Here is a 19,633-nt window from a genome sequence, read left to right as displayed (position 1 = left end):
TCACATCCTGTGGAAATCAGGGGTTATTGAGCATGGATAGCTTGTGGGATTCCTGAAGCAGCTGACAGGTACTTGCAGGCCGAAAGACGCAAAGCTTTGGCGATGGTCGAAGCAAAAACTCAATGACCATGAAGCACAATTTTCAGTCGGTTTTTAAGTTCTGGCAAACCATGAAACACCTCAAAAAAAGAAAAACAGTAACCGCGACTTCCATTGAGGATATAACCGGGCGGTGGGAGGAATACTTCTTAATCCAACTGACACACCCTGCGTAGAAGAAGCAGTGTCTGAGGACATGAAAGTGGACACGACCATCAGCGTGGCTGAGGTTGCTGAGGTAGTCCAAAAACATTTTTTGCAGAAAATTCCTTAAGGCTCTGGCTGTTGTGGGACTGTCTCGGTCGACACAACTCTTCAACATTGCGTGGAAATCAGGAACAGGAAAAGGTATTTGACGAGCGTACCTCCGCTGTGTCCTGTGGGAAGTAGTCTGAGAATACAGGATTCGTAGCACACCGCTACGTGTCGTTCTGGCCTTGTATGACCGGAGCAGGTGCTTTGTGCGCATAAGCCCAGCATGTTCACGATAAACGTATGCTTTGTATTGTTTCTCTGTTTTTGTCCTTAACAGATACAAACATCTCCTCAGCAGTATCCAAAGGTTTTGTCTCTGGCCTCTTGCAGCTGTATGAGGATTGGCACAGCAAGGATACTAAACATTCGGCCATTGAGATCCGCTACGCACTATTGTGTTGTCTTCATAGAATCACACGTCGTGCTTTGGGCAGACACACTTTTGTGTCGCAAGGGGGCCTCAGACTTCTTTATCATACAACTCAGGTAAAATACATAATGGTTTATTAATTCTGTTTCATTTGACATTTTTACACAAAGGAGCATGAGCCATAAAACAGGCTAAATCCCAGTTCTCCCAGTTACCCCTTGTCTTAGCTCTTGGTGCTCGATTTTGCATGTTCACGTCGAGCAAGTGGTGTCCCAATTCTCTTTTAGGGTTACGAAAAGGACTAAGTGCCAGGGGTTGTATAGCCTTTGAAAAAAAAAGTGTGGTCCCGACTAAGGATGCAACCATTAACTGGTCTAACGAAGAAGTTACATTCACAACACTGTGTTTCAGCCTTCCTCACTCGCTACAAACGGACATTATGCCATTCATACTCACATTCACACACTAGGGACCATTTAGTGTTGCCAATCAACCTATCTAAATACAGCTATGAATAAAAAAAAAAAAAAAACATATACACTGTGTGGCCTCTGCGGTGTTCCACGCCATCGTCTGCTGGGGTGGAGGGAGCATGGCCAGAGACAAGAGCAAACAAAGCAACCAAGAGAGCCGACTCCACCCTCGGCCGCTCACTAACTCTCGGCCGGTGTCCAGTCCGCATGGATGAGCGAGGATGCATCTAAGGAGACCGAGGTGTCTGATACCTGCTCATTCAGCCAAGACACTGTGAAGCTTGTCCGTCTCGGCGCTCAGTGCTAGCTCCGCAGCCCTGTCTCTTCATCCGCATCTCCTCCAGTCTCTCCAAAACTCCGCAGCCCTGTCTCTTCATCCGCATCTCCTCCAGTCTTTCCAAACTCCGCAGCCCTGTCTCTTCATCCGCATCTCCTCCAGTCTCTCCAAAATCCGCAGCTCTGTCTCTACATCCGCATTTCCTCCAGTCTCTCCAAACTCCGCAGCCCTGTCTCTTCATCCGCATCTCCTCCAGTCTCTCCAAACTCCGCAGCCCTGTCTCTTCATCCGCATCTCCTTCCGGTCTCTCCAAACTCTGCAGCCCTGTCTCTTCATCCGCATCTCCTCCAGTCTCTCCAAACTCTGCAGCCCTGTCTCTTCATCCGCATCTCCTCCAGTCTCTCCAAACTCCGCAGCCCTGTCTTTTCATCCGCATCTCCTCCAGTCTCTCCAAAATCCGCAGCTCTGTCTCTACATCCGCATTTCCTCCAGTCTCTCCAAACTCCGCAGCCCTGTCTCTTCATCCGCATCTCCTCCAGTCTCTCCAAACTCCACAGCCCTGTCTCTACATCCGTATCTCCTCCAGTCTCTCCAAACTCCGCAGCCCTGTCTCTTCATCCGCATCTCCTCCAGTCTCTCCAAACTCCGCAGCCCTGTCTCTTCATCCGCATCTCCTTCCGGTCTCTCCAAACTCCGCAGCCCTGTCTCTTCATCCGCATCTCCTCCAGTCTCTCCAAACTCCGCAGCCCTGTCTTTTCATCCACATCTCCTCCAGTCTCTCCAAAATCCGCAGCTCTGTCTCTACATCCGCATTTCCTCCAGTCTCTCCAAATTCCGCAGCCCTGTCTCTTCATCCGCATCTCCTCCAGTCTCTCCAAACTCTGCAGCCCTGTCTTTTCATCCGCATCTCCTCCAGTCTCTCCAAACTCCGCAGCCCTGTCTTTTCATCTGCATCTCCTCCAGTCTCTCCAAAATCCGCAGCTCTGTCTCTACATCCGCATTTCCTCCAGTCTCTCCAAACTCCGCAGCCCTGTCTCTTCATCCGCATCTCCTTCCGGTCTCTCCAAACTCCGCAGCCCTGTCTCTTCATCCGCATCTCCTCCAGTCTCTCCAAACTCCGCAGCCCTGTCTTTTCATCCACATCTCCTCCAGTCTCTCCAAAATCCGCAGCTCTGTCTCTACATCCGCATTTCCTCCAGTCTCTCCAAACTCCGCAGCCCTGTCTCTTCATCCGCATCTCCTCCAGTCTCTCCAAACTCTGCAGCCCTGTCTTTTCATCCGCATCTCCTCCAGTCTCTCCAAACTCCGCAGCCCTGTCTTTTCATCTGCATCTCCTCCAGTCTCTCCAAAATCCGCAGCTCTGTCTCTACATCCGCATTTCCTCCCGTCTCTCCAAACTCCGCAGCCCTGTCTCTTCATCCGCATCTCCTCCAGTCTCTCCAAACTCTGCAGCCCTGTCTCTTCATCCGCATCTCCTCCAGTCTCTCCAAAATCCGCAGCTCTGTCTCTACATCCGCATCTCCTCCAGTCTCTCCAAACGGACTCTGGTGTGGCAGAGACCCATCAGCTGGTCTCCATGGCCAAAAGGCAGATCCAGAAGTCACGAAAGTGCCACCCCTTGTCACACAGTCCCAAAGGGTCCCGAACCAAAAGGCAAAAAAATAAATATATTTATATAATATACCACATGAAAACAAGAGGGAAACATCAGGAACACAAAAGGATGACACAAGAGCACAGAGCTCCTGCCAACAGCAGACAGCAGCCACTACAGCGACGCCATCTTGGAAACAAAAAATATGTATATGTGTTTTGCTATACAGTTTTTTCTGGTCTCTAACTAAAAACACACAGTTTACTTTGGAAATTCCTTTTTCTCCTCCGCTTACCTCCATCTTTACCATTTTCCCACATTTACGAGGTGCCGCCCCCGCTGCAAACCCGTCAGCATTCCTGTTCTGTACAACGTATGTCTTACTATCTATCTAATACTTGCACGAAGATGACCAGCTTCTTTTCTGTCTCCTATCAATGTTGTAAAAATACAGAACACTGTACTGATTTGATGTGCTGACATCTTTAGAAATATGTAAAGTAAACATACCTGCATTTATTTCCTTCATCAATCAAAACTGTTTGTATTTCAAAACTAAATATTTACTTTAAAAAAAAAGGTTTGCGCTTTATTGTCACGATAAAGAATTTAGAGCATAAAGCAGACCTACATTGAAATAGTATCTTATTGATCATCTATAGTCACATGGGTATGTGCATTAAAAACACAAAGCTAACAAGACTAAATCTTACAGGAGAAATTGTAGCTCCTCTCTCCAAGACTTGCTGTGCTGTTATTCACTGCAGCTTGCTACAGTTTAGCAGCAGGCAGGCTATTGACGTTTGGGTGCGGCGCTCTAAGTTGCTGGTGTAGGACATTGCATCGCATTCGTTCCGGTTTGCACCCCGGTGTAAAATCATTTTCTTCACGCTGGATATGACAACAACAATCATGTCACCAACTTCACTTTTGTTGTGGAGTAATGATTAACAAAGATGTTTCATGGAATTGTATCGGCGTAAAAATATTCATTTTCTTTTAGAAATGCAGTGGCGTACAAGTAAAAGTAGCGGTGTAATAACTATTTAATGTACAGATATATAACAATGATTTGTACCTCATTACTTTACAATATTTGTTTTCAACTTCCTGCCTCATCACTTTGTCTAACGACAAAAATTGATCTGCTGTCACTTTGGTTGTTCTGTTGAAGCGTTTGCGTTTGTAACCTGCCTGGTCCAGCTCCTGCATCAATTTCAACCTGGGATGCGAACCTGAGTCCTCCTGCAAATTAACAAATTCAACATAATAAAAACAATTAAGAAAAAAGACAACTTTTTCATCTCCAATACAATACAGATGTTGGTGCCTTGAGTTTTGGCAGATACCAACTTTAAGCGGATACAATATCAGCACAAATTATTGTACACAATTATATGTTTTTTGTACTGCAGAATATTAGAAAAAGTTGAATTATGAACAATTACTTAAAAAAAAAATGTTGGTATTAGAAAAACATTGACCTTATTCTTCATCCTTATTTATGCTTTTCAAGTGGAAAATCATTTGTTTTTGGCGACACTTAGTAGTCACAATAATTATTTTAATTAAATGTAGTAAGTTGAATGATGTGGACACGTTTGTTACTGGATACTTTTTATTACGTTTCTGCCTCGGAGACTTTGTACAGTATGTGTAAGTAATTTGTAACTACAATTAGTTGATACTTGTTTTTATTTACAAAAATGCTGTTTTAAAATGCATTATTGTTCAATTGCGGACACTTACAGTATGTATGTCTAACGTGTGTGCTATTGCGTGCTGAGCTGTTGTATTGCGGCTCCTAGTAGTCTATTGCGTAACATGTTTACCGTTTGTAAATGACTGAAATACAAGAATAGACCAACATTGTTTGCTTATTGGAGGACATTTAGACGTTAACTGGCAGTTCAGCTTTGCACAAGTAAACATTCTGTGGTGCCAACTACTATTATCAGAGTTTATAGCGTAGATTTTACGTGCAAAAACTTCAATATTTGTTTTTTTGCTGATATTAAACTGATATCTGATCGGGACTCCCGTATTAGAAAGCCTTTTGGATCAAACTCCACAGGGGATCGAACGTAGTTAACAATTTTAAGGGGAAATTTACAATTATATTCATCAGTGTGTCGGAGCAGAACAGGGCTCGAAATAAGTTTGCAATATTTTTTTTAATTAAAAGCCTTATTCATTTATTGACATTTTAATACACAAAATGGGGCCCCCGACAGATCGCTCGGCCCTCCACACGGCGCGGAACCTGCATTTTGGGAATGGGCTGCAATAGAAAAGCAAACTAGCCAACTGCCACATATTTTCAACTGAAATCTAATGTTGGTCTGCCATTTTTGGTCATTTTTGCAGACGTGTTTGTTGAATAAATGTCTGACGTCATTGGTGGAGCCGTCTGTTCAGCTGATGAGGAAGTGCCTGCCAAAGACGCCTTTACCACTGACATCAGATCATTCAGCATACAGCTTCCCCCTGCCTGCAAGACAGGGGGAGGCTGCTTGTAATGTGGTCAAAGCATCAGGTCAATAAATAAATAGATAGATGTGTGGGATTTTTCAGTTGTTTTCATTTGGATTTTTTTCATTTTTTAAGATGGCGGCAATTGGGACTTTCTTGAGGAGGACGAGGAAGACGATGAAGAATGCCAAGAGGCTGCCACCATAGACTATGTATGTTCATGGGAATAGATAAGGTTAAATTACAGAATGTATACTTTTATACAGTGATACCTCACTTTAAGAGTGTTTAAAGTAACACTTTTGGTGAGAAAGGTGCAATAATTTACTTTATAAAGAATATTTTGAGACAGAACTGCCTCTCCGCTAATTGTTATGGTTCAAGTTGCAAGCCAACATTTGAGTTACAGTATCCCCGCCATTAGTTGGCGTAGTGATGTGCATTTCTGGTCTTGTCATCCACGTCCGGACAAAAGGGTGACACGGCAGTTGCGGCTAGATCAAAAGAGACTTCGGAGACGCTTTTCTGAAGCAAAAGTTGCTTTATTACAAGCAAGGGTCATTAAACAGATCTGCAGTACCTGGAGGAGGTCAGGTCAAATATGAAGGACTCCTAACTTGGAGGAGCCAAACCACCTTCTTATATTCCTTCTTTCTCTGTCTGGGTGTGTGTTCATCCAGGAGTGTACAACCTGACCATGTAAGGAGATGTTTATGTGTAAATGACCGGAAAACAACCTCTGTAGGTTGTAACTTAGAAGTTAACGTGAAGACCGACATGGAGTCTCTCCCCCAGGATAGAGCTATCACTTTTGCATTCCGAAGTCTGAATTTATTGCCTCTTCTCGTGAGAGAGTTACCCTAGTCCATATGCAAATGTCCAACTAAGGCTCTTTCATTTATTATGGACTCAACCATTATTTACTTAAACCTGCTGGTTCGCTTTCTCCAAGTTGAATATAAACATTCATCATATGTTGAACATAATATGAGTCAATTAATTCACTTCAGTAGCAAATATCAATGGCAACCGGTTTCAAGGCTAAATGATACTCTTGTGTCACGTAGTTTGCGTCCCCTCTGACAGCGTCTTGTTTGATGTATAGTTATTCCGTGGGGGGTGGCGCCAGACCTGTAATTCTCTTTCAAAACACCAAGGGGCAGTGTCTAAAGAAAAAGCAATCGCAGCTGTGAAGAGTGACATAACCACATCTTTGTCTACACTGGAACTAATCATTCAGAATCATCAGTTGACTTTTACTGGATGTTTGACTTATAAACCAGAGGGAAATACTTTGGACTGATTAGATGGACTGTGCTACTTTGCACGAGTCGCAGCAGAGGACCAGACAGAGCTATCATGTACGTGTAAATAGAAAAAACCTGTACAATAAATATTGTAATGACATGCTGGTGTTAATCTCTATGGTCATGTTCAGAGTTCACAAATATACCGTAACTGGAAGATTAATGATGGAGAATGAACAATGATGTGTGAGAGAAAAAAACGTGTGTGCACGATAAATAATACGTGTTGGAATTAGTGTTGTCCCGATACCAATATTTTGGTACTGGTACCAAAATGTATTTCGATACTTTTCAGTACTTTTTGATACTTTTCTAAATAAAAGGGACCACAAAAAATGGCATTATTTGCTTTATTTTAACCAAAAATCGTACGGTACATTAAACATATGTTTATTATTGCAATTGTGCCCTTAAATAAAATAGTGAACATACAAGACAACTTGTCTTTTATTAGAAAGTAAACGAACAAAGGCTCCTAATTTAGTCTGCTGACATATGCAGTAACATATTGTGTCATTTTCCATTTTATTATTTTGTCAAAATTATAAGGGAGACAAGTGGTAGAAAATTAATTATTAATCTACTTGTTCATTTACTGTTAATGTCTGCTTACTATCTCTTTTAACATGTTCTATCTACACTTCTGTTCAAATGTAACAATCACTTTTTCTTCTGTTGTATGGATACTTGACATTAGTTTTGGATGATACCACAAATGTGGGTATCAATGCAATACCAAGTAGTTACAGGATCATACATTGGTCATATTCAAAGTCCTCATGTGTCCAGGGACATATTTCCTTAGTTTATAAACATAATATACATTTAAAAAAATGAAAGATTTTGTGATGCTAAAAAATATCAATGTAATCATAGTAGTATCGACTAGATACGCTCCTATACTTGGTATCATTACAGTAGATGTCAGGTGTAGATCCGCCCATGGCATTTGTTTACATTGTGACGGGGGTGAGTTACAGTTTGTAGTGAAACATATTTAGCTATTCCTCGTCCTGCAGGGAAGATACCTGTAAGAAACATACTTTATTTGTCGCCATGGAGGTGAGGATTAGTGACCTAGAAGTAACTAAAACACTGCAGACTGCGGATGGACTATAGCCGCTCGCTAGCTAGCCATGTTTTAAAGCACCTTTTCCTGAGGGCGTTTCAGTGTTATAACTTTATCTTTATCGTTAGTTTTTAAGCCAAAATGCGTTTGTTCTCCCTTTTTTTGTCTACACACTGTGTCTGCTTGTAAGTACTTTGTGATTGTGCGCTGCCAAACATGCTCCTCTGCTTGTAAACCAGCAATGACACATTGTGACGACAACGGAGGGGCGGGGAGGTGGTAGACCGGTACTTTTTAGAGGCAGTATAGTACTGAATATGATTCATTAGTATCGCGGTACTAAACTAAAACCGGTATATCGTACAACCCTAGTTGGAACTGAACTTGTTGTTAGCACAAGATTGACAATAACACGTAACAACACAATACGTTGAAAAATGACACATTATGTAATTATGTTTTTAGAGCACACCAAGATTTTGAGTACACAATATCAGTTTTAATACAAATGTTTAATCACTGTTGTTTATTTCATACAATAATTTGTGTAGTTCAAGCACAAAGTATGCTGGCCTGTGTTCATGGACTCTTTTTGGCACAAACTTAACCAATTACAGCTCTGCGTTCAACGTCGCGAAGCTAGGATTTTTGGGAGTTAGACGCAAGGCTTATGGGAGGTTACACAGGGTCAGGGGCCAACACGGCGTCGCCTACGCAAGTTATATGGCGCCAGAGTATACACCAGGCTCTACTTGCTAGCATTAGCTTATACCTACAGATCGACATTGCTTTATTTTCCAACCATTGGAAGGAAAAAAGTGAGTTGATTTAAGGTTGCGAATGTTTTGAGATAAGACCTAAAGTTACAGAACCAATTAAGCTCATAAATTGAGGTATTGCTGTACTCTGTTGTTAGTTCATGGATAAATATATCTTTTGTATCAGACAAGTGTCCGCATTTTCAACAGTGCAAATTGTTAAGTCATTTTACTCTCAGAACTACATCTTATAAATGTGTATTGAAACCTAGTAGAGAACTATAATAGTTATTCATTCAACAGAATTTTACTAACGCTCATCAAACTCATGGCGGAAATGATTTACTACGCAGGCTAAGATATGTATACATGTGACTCCCCGACTAGGTTTTTGCACTCAGACATAAACTGTCCGTGAAAGTAGTACAAAGAAATTAATGATATAGAAATATACTACATACTAAACAAAGTTTGAAAAAAATAAGATTGCAGAGAACAAAGTAGAAACAAAAGAAGCACATAATGCGCTGCTGAACAATGCTTCTGGCACAATAACGAAGAACAGTTGATTTCATAGATACAAATATCACTGTACAATTCACAATGCTTTTAACATTTCATCTCAATGGGCTTAGTTTTTATTTCTTGCGTGAAAAAAAGTACATTTTTGAAGAAAAAAAACTCAAGAAGTGAACCAAAAAATCTAAAGGTCATGATTTAAATGAATTATTAGTAATGTATATGTAGTAATGTATATGTAGTAACATATATATATATATATATATATATATATATATATATATATATATATATGTATGTGTGGGGAAAAAATCACAAGACTATTTCATCTCTACAGGCCTGTTTCATGAGGGGGGGTACCATCAATCATCAGGAGATTTTAATGGGAGCATTCACATACCATGGTTTATATAGGGCACAGAGTGGGTGGGTACAGGCTGGCGTAGGGGCGTGGTGATTGGCTCATGTGTTACCTAGGAGGTGTTTCCGTCTATGGCGGCATGTTGTTACAATTTCGCTGCGCTTGTTGAGGGATGACAGGTCTGGACGGTAAATAATAAACAGTTTCTCTTTCAAGCATAGGTTGCATCTTTTATTACCACTATTGTAAGGTGTGCTGGATGCAAGAATTTGCCATGTTATTGAATATTCAACATTATTGTCTTTGAGGTCCCAAATGTGTTTGCTGAGTTCTGTGGTATTTCGCAGGTTTTTGTTCCTGAAAGAAGCCTTGTGATTGTTCCATCTGGTTTTGAACTCTCCCTCGGTTAATCCTACATATGTGTCGGATGTGTTAATGTCCTTGCGTATTACCTTAGATTGGTAGACAACTGATGTTTGTAAACACCCCCCCCCGTTGAGAGGGCAATCAGGTTTCTTTCGACAGTTACATCCTTTGTTGGTTTTGGAGTCGCTCTGTCTGGGGGCCGACGGCTCATTTGCAATTGTTTTGTTGTGGTTTGAGATGATTTGTCGTATATTGTTCATGCAGCTGTAGCTCAATTTAATGTTGTTCTTGTTGAATACTTTTCTTAGGGTGTTGTCTTTGGGAAAGTGTTTGTCAATCAGATTGAGGAATTTGTGTCCAATGTTCGTTGAGACGTTTTTGCTGTATGGGGGGTTGTACCAGATGATGCCGTTTCGTTTTCTGTTCTTTTTTGGCTGGTTTCCTGGCGTGGGTTCATAGGTGAGGGTGAAATTGTATCCGCTTTCATCAAGGGCTTTTTGGTACATATATATATATATATATATATATATATATATATATATATATATATATATATATATATATATATATATATATATATATATGCTCCAGCGACCCTGAAAGGGACAAGCGGTAGAAATGGATGGATGGATATATATATACAGTTACACATACACATTTGGTCGTTCATGTTTACATTTTTTTTTTCTTTAATTGAATGAATATGATTCTCTTCTTCTCAGTACTGTCTTTAACACTCACTTTCCTCCCTCCCATGGTTGAAAAACAAACTTGTGTCAATCTCTAACTATAAGCTACTGCCAGTAGGATATTTTGGTTAGATCTAACGGGGCTCACTGTGACAATCGCTAAGCCAAAGAGGAGAGAAGGCTCTGAACTCAAATTCACGCCCGCAACTTAAAACATAACGAGAAGCCGAGAGACGGCTCATACCTCAAAATAAAGTAAATATTGCGCCAACTGTGGTCTCTTTCTCACTAAGACTATTGCTGACTATTTCGATACTTCTTACAGTACACATTTTTATAATTTTTTTTAATTTTAAAATTCTGTCTCTCTTTTTTTTAAATAAACCTACCCTAAAATTATGGGCTGGTTTTGTATTTGTAAATTCAGATACTTATTTTCTAGGAGTGTCATGATCCGTTATTAATATTGAATATTGGTTTGATATCAGCAAAAAAAAAAACAATCAAATATTAGGTATCGGCTTGCATGTACAAAACCCAAAAACAGTGAAGTTGTTACGTTGTGTAAACCGTAAATAAAAACAGAATACAATAATTTGAAAATCATTTTCAACTACTTAACATTCGAACAGGAAAACATTATTATTTTTTGCAAATATTAGCTCATTTATAATTTGATGCCTGCAACATGTTTCGAAAAAGCTGGCACAAGTGACAAAAAAGACTGAGAGAGTTGAGGAATGCTCATCAAAGACTTATTTGTAACATCCCACAGGTGAACAGACTAATTGGGAACAGGTGGGTGCCATGATTGGGTATAAAAGTAGATTCCATGAAATGCTCAGTCATTCACAAACAAGGACGGGGCGAGGGTCACCACTTTGTCAACAAATGCCTGAGCAAATTGTCCAACAGTTTAAGAACAACATTTCTCAACGACTTCCAGGTACTATTATCATGGACGCCCCTGCTTATTTCAGCAAGACAATGCCAAGCCACGTGTTACAACAGCATGGCTTCATAGTAAAATAGTGCGGGTACTATACTGGCCTGCCTGTAGTCCAGACCTGTCTCCCTTTGAAAATGTGTGAAGCCTAAAATACGACAATGGAGACCCGGACTGTTGAACAACTTAAGCTGTACATCAAGCAAGATTGGGAAATAATTCCACCTGAAAAGCTTCAAAAATGTGTCTCCTCAGTTCCCAAACGTTTACTGAGTGTTGTTAAAAGGAAAGGCCATGTGAAATTGCCCTTGTGCCAACTTTTTTGCAATGTGTTGCTGCCATTAAATTCTAAGTTAATGATTATTTGCAAAACAAAATTAAGTTTCTCAGTTCTAACATTAAATATCTTGTCTTTGCAGTTTATTCAATTGTTTTTCAATTTTTTTCAATTCAACAATAAGTTGAAAAGGATTTGCAAATCATTGTAATCTGTTTATATTTACGAATTACACAATGTGTCTACATTTAACCCTTGGGGATTATTAAAGTATTTCTGATTCTGATTCTGTGCCAACTTCACTAGTTTTGGGTTTTGTCCAATCTCCTAAATAGGCTCTGATACAATCTCTTATATAGGCTCTGATACAATCTCCTATTAAGGCTCTGATACAATCTCTTATATAGGCTCTGATCCAAGCAGTCCTGCAGCGTGTCTCCTTGTGCAAAGCTGGACAGCCAGTTAATATCTACATTTCCTCCAATTAACACACAAGGCTGTTTTTTTTCTTGTATTTTAGTCAAGTCATTTTCAAACATGTAAACATTGTAGGCTCTAGGCTACTAGGAGGTAGCAGCTGCCCAACAATTAAGCAAACAATAGCACACAAGCTCAACAGATGTCATAAATGTCCTTAATTAAAATAAAAAAGCAGCACATTTGTTAATGTAGGACAAATTGTCAATATAGTCAAGTACTGAATAATTATAGTTGCATATTATGTATATATATCAAGTGTCCAAGAAGTTTTAGAAAGTATCCACTAACAAACGTGTCCGCATCATTGAACTTACTGTCATGAGTCATAAGCTTAACTTCATAAATAGTTTTGAATAGTTTTATCCCTGTTCCCTGAGAGTAATTTACTTAATTAAGCCTTTGCTAAGATTCCACACTAACATTCCACTATGTTGATATTGTATCAGATTAAAATTGGTTTCAGACAATACTCAAGGCTGCAATTGTATCGTGTATCATGCAAAATGACTTCCTCATGTCCTCGGTGTGGTTTGGAATGACAGTGGGTTATAGATAACTACAACTTGTTAAAGAAGATGACATCTTTTAACTGAAATGTTTGTAAATGTTACAAATGTGTTTTGTTTGTACGAGTCAGCCACTGCAGTTGTGTACTTCCTTATTTATCTGCTGGAAGACATCTCTTTTTAATGTGTCCTTAAAATAAAACCATAGTATGTTCAGTATAAATCCAAAAATGTTGCAAACATAATTCAGTCAATTCCCAGAAGCGATGTAGAGAAATGTCCATTGCTTGTTATGGGTCACAACATTTGTCTTTGTTTCAGGATGATGACTTGGAGACTGATCTGAACAAACTTTGTCTTTGCCCTGACCCAGACAGACCCAAAGAAGTACTGCATCAGTACAGTCGTCTCTGTCCTGAGCTCTCGCATGACTTCCAGGTACTCAAAGTCGTGTCGCTGTCATTGTTCAATCTCCTTGGATATTCTGCACTTGATGGCAATTATCATTGGAGTTTGAGAGTCCTTTTTCAAATGGAATTGGCTGATATTACAAATTGATTACACATTGCAGTAATTATACATTTACCGTGATGTGTATGGCACATTTTCTTGGTTTTTCTTCAGCTGCCATGGCACCCATGGAGTTTTGAAGACCATTTACTGGTCCCGATGTCACTCAGTGTGGTGTCATGGTAACCAACAAACACAGCAATACTTTGGTAATAGGAATTGTGATGAGTTTGGGTATGCACATGGACTTCACAATGTGATGTAGAAGTGTTTCCTTGCTCACAGTGAGCGGGAGTCATCCTTGACATACAATCAGATTTGTTGCAGCACGGTGGAAGAGGGGTTAGTGCATCTGCCTCACAATACAAAGGTCCTGAGTAGTCTTGGGTTCAATCCCGGGCTCGGGATCGTTCTGTGTGGAGTTTGCATGTTCTCCCCGTGACTGCGTGGGTTCCCTCCGGGTACTCCGACTTCCTCCCACTTCCAAAGACATGCACCTGGGGATAGGCCCCTCCCACCTCCAAAGACATGCACCTGGGGATAGGCCCCTCCCACCTCCAAAGACATGCACCTGGGGATAGGCCCCTCCCACCTCCAAAGACATGCACCTGGGGATAGGTTGATTGGCAACACTAAATGGTCCCTAGTGTGTGAATGTTGTCTGTCTATCTGTGTTGGCCCTGCGATGAGGTGGCGACTTGTCCAGGGTGTACCCCGCCTTCCGCCCGATTGTAGCTGAGATAGGCTCCAGCGCCCCCCGCGACCCCGAAGGGAATAAGCGGTAGAAAATGGCTGGATGGATGGACTATATATATATATATATATATATATATATATATATATATATATATATATATATATATATATATATATATATATATATATATATATATATATATATATATATATGTATGTGTGGGGAAAAAAATCACAAGACTATTTCATCTCTACAGGCCTGTTTCATGAGGGGGGGTACATATATATATATATATATATATCCGACACATATGTAGGATTAACCGAGGGAGAGTTCAAAACCAGATGGAACAATCACAAGGCTTCTTTCAGGAACCAAAACCTGCGGAATACCACAGAACTCAGCAAACACATTTGGGACCTCAAAGACAATAATGTTGAATATTCAATAACATGGCAAATTCTTGCATCCAGCACACCTTACAATAGTGGTAATAAAAGATGCAACCTATGCTTGAAAGAGAAACTGTTTATTATTTACCGTCCAGACCTGTCATCCCTCAACAAGCGCAGCGAAATTGTAACAGCATGCCGCCACAGACGGAAACACCTCCTAGGTAACACATGAGCCAATCACCACGCCCCTAGGCCAGCCTGTACCCACCCACTCTGTGCCCTATATAAACCATGGTATGTGAATGCTCCCATTAAAATCTCCTGATGATTGAGGGAACCCCCCCTCATGAAACAGGCCTGTAGAGATGAAATAGTCTTGTGATTTTTTTCCCACACATACATATATATATATATATATATATATATATATATATATATATATATTTATAACAAAAATATAAACGCAACACTTTTTTTTTTGCTCCCATTTTTCATGAGTTACTCATGACTCAAGGATCTAACATGTTTTACTATATAGACTTAAAAAGACCTATTCTTCTCAAATATTGTTCACAAATGTGTCTAAATCTGTGTAGCACTTCTTCTTTACCAAGATAATCCATCCTACCTCACAGGTGTGGCATATCAAGATGCTGATTATAGCACAGGTGTGCCTTAGACTGCCCACGATAAAAGGCCACTCTGAAATGTGCAGTTTTGCTTTATTGTGGTTCTGGGGGGGTCAGAAAAGCAGTCAGTATTTGGTGTGACCACTATTTGCCTCAAGCAGTGCAACACATCTCCTTGGCATAGATTTGATCAGGTTGTTGATTGTGAATGTTGGTCCACTCCTCTTCAATGGCTGTACAAAGTTGCTGGATATTGGCAGGAAGTGGAACACGCTGTTGTATTTGTCCATCCACAGCATCCTAAACAGGCTCAATGTATGACATGTCCGGTGAGTATACTGGCCATGCATGAACTGGGATGTTTTCAGCTTCCAGGAATTGTGTACAGATCTTTGCAACATGGGGCCATGCATTGTCATACTGCAACATGAGGTGATGACCTCGAGTAAATGGCACAGCAATGGGCCTCAGGATCTCATCATGATATCGCTGTGCATTCAAAATGCCATCAATAAAATGTACTTGCGTTCGTTGTTTAGGATCAAACCATGATCGTAACATTACCTCCACCATGGGCCACTCGATTCACAACGCTGACATGAGCACACCGCTCTCCACACACACTGTCTGCTATCTGCCCTGAACATTGAAAACCGGGATTCATCCGTGAAGCGAACACCTCTCCAAGTGGTCAATGTGAATGTGGGCATTTGCCCAATGAAGTCGGTTTCGACGACGAACTGCAGTCAGGTCGAGACTCTGATGCGGACGGTGAGCATGCAAATAAGCTTTCCTGAACCGTTTCTTACAGTTTGTGCAAAAATTATTTGGTTATGCAAACCAATTGTTGCAGCAACTGTCCGGGTGGCTAGTCTCAGACGATCATGGAGGTACACCTGCTGGATGTGGAGGTCCTGAGCTGGTGTGGTTAAAAGTGGTCGGCAGTTGTGAGGCCGGTTGGATGCACTGCCAATATCCCTGAAACGGCTTTGGAGACAGCTTATGGTAGAGAAATGAACATTCAATTTTCAGGCAACAGCTCTGGGGAACATCCGTGCAGTCAACATGCCAGCTCCCTCAAAACATCTGCGGCCTTGTGCTGTGTGATAAAACTGCACATTACAGATTGGCCTTTTATTGTGGGCAGCTTAAGGCACACCTGTGCAATAATCATGCTGTTTAATCAGCATCTTGATATGCCACACCTGTGAGGTGGTATAGATTATCTTGGCAAAGAAAAAATGCTCACGAACAAATATTTGTTTTTAGTTTTTGTTTATATATATATATATATATATATATATATACATAAATACACACACACACACACACACACACACACACACACACACACACACACACACACACACACACACACACACACACACACACACACACACACACACACACATACATACATCTCCTGCCAGAATTGGTCTGGTAAACGCCAGATCAGTGGCGAACAAAACGTTTCCACTCAGGGATTTCTTCGAGTCACGCTGTCTGGACTTCCTGTGCTTAACTGAGACGTGGCTCGGTGCCGGTGAGTCCAGTGTCTTCTCAGAACTTCTCCCCGCAGACTGTTGCTATTTTAACTCTCCTCGTACCTCAGGCCGTGGAGGAGGAACGGCGACACTTTACAAAAATGACTTTAAATGTAAACAATGCTTTCCTTCGTCATTTTTCGCCAGCTTTGAAATGACTTTATTTGAGGTGTGTCGCGCTGATGCGGTGCTGTGCGCTGTCATTTACCGCCCGCCCAAATACAATAAGGACTTCATCAATGACTTTTCGGACTTTTTAGCAGGAATTATGCCCCGCTATGATCGTGTCCTCATTGTTGGAGATTTTAATATCCATGTATGTTGTCCCGACAAACCACTGGTGAAGGATTTTTTAAACCTTATTGACTCTTTTAATTTGACACAGTTTGTGTCTGGCCCCACACACGCTTGATCTTGTCCTCTCATATGGTCTGCCTGTGTCTAACTTGGACATTTGTGACAATGTGCTTTCAGACCATATGCCTGTCATATTTGAGGCCAGTTTTAACCGCCTGACAGCTGGAGCGCGCGCTCCTGCGCGTCTCTGTCCAGTTTTTAACCCTTCCACTGCTGGTCAGTTTATTATTGCTTTTAAGCAGGTTTTTTTACACTCTGACTCTGTTTTTTCTGACACTGAGAAACTCAATGCATTCTTTGACTCCACCTGTGAGACTGCCTTGAACTCAGTGGCTCCTTTAAAAATCAAAAAGGCTAAAACTAAATCAGAACCCTGGTTTAATGAGAGAACACGTGCGATCAGACGTGAGTGCCGCAAAGCTGAACGCAGGTGGAAGAAGGACAAGCTTCAGGTGTCACTCCAGATTTTAAAAGACTGTTGGCATGGATATCAGAGCACAGTAAAAGAGGCAAAAAGAGAACATTTGGCAAACATTATTGCCTCAAATAGTCTTGACCCTCGTGTTTTATTCCAAACCATTGACTCTGTTCTTAATGCCCCTCAGCCTACATGTTTGGAACCCTCCTCTGAATTGTGTAATGCCTTTTTAGAGTATTTTATTGATAAGATTGCCACAACAAGGGCTCTCATTTCTGTTCCGACCTCTGACCCTTCTGTCCCCTTTAACTACTCTGCTGTTTTGAATGAGTTTGAGCAAGTGACTCTGCGGCAGTTACAAGAGTTAACTTATCATATGAAGCCCTCAGGTTCCCCCCATGATGCTGTCCCTCCTACCTTTTTTAATGAAGTGTTTTCTTGCATAGGGCAGCCTCTTCTTAATATTTTAAATAGCAGTCTGTTTTCTGGAGTAGTTCCTACCAGTTTTAAACACGCCGTGGTTCAACCGCTTTTAAAGAAACCTGGTCTGGACAGTTCAGTTTTAGCCCATTTTAGACCCATTTCTAAGCTGCCTTTCCTCTCAAAGATTTTGGAGAAGATTGTTTTTACCCAGTTAAACACTTTTTTAGAGGACTGTGATATTTTAGAAGTCTTTCAGTCTGGGTTTAAACCCCTCCATAGTACCGAGTCAGCTTTATTAAGGGTTTTTAATGACATCCTTCGAGCAACAGATTTAGGTGATCATGTAATTTTAGTTTTACTGGATCTAACAGCAGCATTTGGTACGGTGGACCATGATATTTTAATTAGACGCCTGCAGCATCAAGTGGGCATCTGTAGTACTGCTTTGAGTTGGCTGAAGTCCTATTTGACTAACAGGACCTTCTCTGTGAATGTTGCTGGATCTGAATCCTCCGTTGCTCCCTTGACATGTGGGGTCCCACAAGGCTCAGTTTTGGGACCACTTCTCTTTTCTATTTATTTACTTCCCCTGGGCTCAATCCTAAGAAAGCATGATATTTCTTTTCATTGTTATGCCGATGACACACAAATGTATTTTCCATTAAAGAGAAATCATGCCTCTTCAATACAGCCATTACTTGCCTGTCTTGAGGATATCAAGGCCTGGATGGCCCTAAACTTCTTAAATTTTAATGAAAAGAAGACAGAAGTAATAGTGTTTGGACCTAGTGGTACCTGTGAGCTCCCCCCTGTTGACTTTGGCCCTTTGGCTTTGCACGTTAAGCCCATGGTCACCAACCTGGGCTTTCGTATTGACTGTGATTTTAAATTGGAGCGTCAGATTGGCACAGTGGTGAAAGCCAGCTTTTTTTTATTTACGTCAGCTGGCCAAGGTTAAAAACCTTCTTTCTAGGCAACAGTTAGAGACAGTAATCCATGCCTTTACTACATCTCGGCTGGATTACTGTAACTCTTTATATTTTGGAATTAGTCAGTCCTCCCTCTCACGTCTGCAGCTGGTCCAAAATGCAGCTGCCCGACTTTTAACTAACACAAGAAAAAGAGAGCACATTACTCCTGTTTTAGCCTCCCTCCACTGGCTGCCTGTGTCTTTTAGAGTCCATTTTAAGATTATCTTACTCGTTTTTAAATCCTTACGTGGTCTTGCCCCACCTTACCTCTCTGAGCTGCTCCATCTGTATGCCCCCACCCGGTCCCTCAGGTCAGCTGATCAGCTGATCCTGGAGGTACCCAAAACAAAGCGCAAGCTCAGAGGGGACAGAGCTTTCTCTGTTGCGGGTCCCAAACTCTGGAACGATCTCCCTCTCCATGTGAGACAGGCCCCTTCTTTGGCTATTTTCAAGACCCTTCTTAAAACCCATTTTTATTCACTGGCTTTTAACCCAGCATGAGACTTTGAACTGTTTTTAGCTTTTAACTTTTTGAACTGTTTTTAACTTTTAAACTGTTTTTATCTAACAAACTGTTCTTAGGGTAATTTATATTTGCTTTTTAATTGTGTATTTTTATTTCTGTTTTAAATGTTATTTTTTAGTCTGTCCTTTGCCTCTATTTCTTTGTGGTGTACAGCCCTTTGTTCTTCAACTGTGCTTGTTTTTAAAGGGCTTTATAAATAAAGTTGGTATGGTATGGTATGGTACATACATACATACACACAATCTGGTATCCCAGGAAAGTTTAAAGCCTGGATGTACCAACACGGAGTCTTGCCTAGAATACTCTGGTCTCTGTTAATCTACGAGGTACCAATGACAACGGTTG

The 19,633-nt window shown here is 41.0% G+C and overlaps 1 protein-coding gene across 1 annotated transcript in view; it reads left to right on the top strand.

Annotated features, from left to right (window-relative positions):
• Positions 1-19,633, top strand: part of agbl1 (AGBL carboxypeptidase 1) — a 115,676-nt gene that overhangs the window by 31,112 nt on the left and 64,931 nt on the right. Inside the window, exons 7-10 of the mRNA XM_072913866.1 lie at positions 632-840; positions 5,436-5,604; positions 5,676-5,752; positions 13,140-13,256. Of these exons, the coding sequence (XP_072769967.1) occupies positions 632-840; positions 5,436-5,604; positions 5,676-5,752; positions 13,140-13,256 (572 nt within the window). The remainder of the gene's footprint in view (positions 1-631; positions 841-5,435; positions 5,605-5,675; positions 5,753-13,139; positions 13,257-19,633) is intronic.

Source organism: Nerophis lumbriciformis, linkage group LG09 (assembly GCF_033978685.3).
Source record: "Nerophis lumbriciformis linkage group LG09, RoL_Nlum_v2.1, whole genome shotgun sequence".
In the NCBI taxonomy this organism is placed as follows: Eukaryota; Metazoa; Chordata; class Actinopteri; order Syngnathiformes; family Syngnathidae; genus Nerophis; species Nerophis lumbriciformis.
The sequence above is the reverse complement of the archived record's forward strand: the minus strand, read 5'-3'. Positions and strand labels throughout refer to the sequence as shown.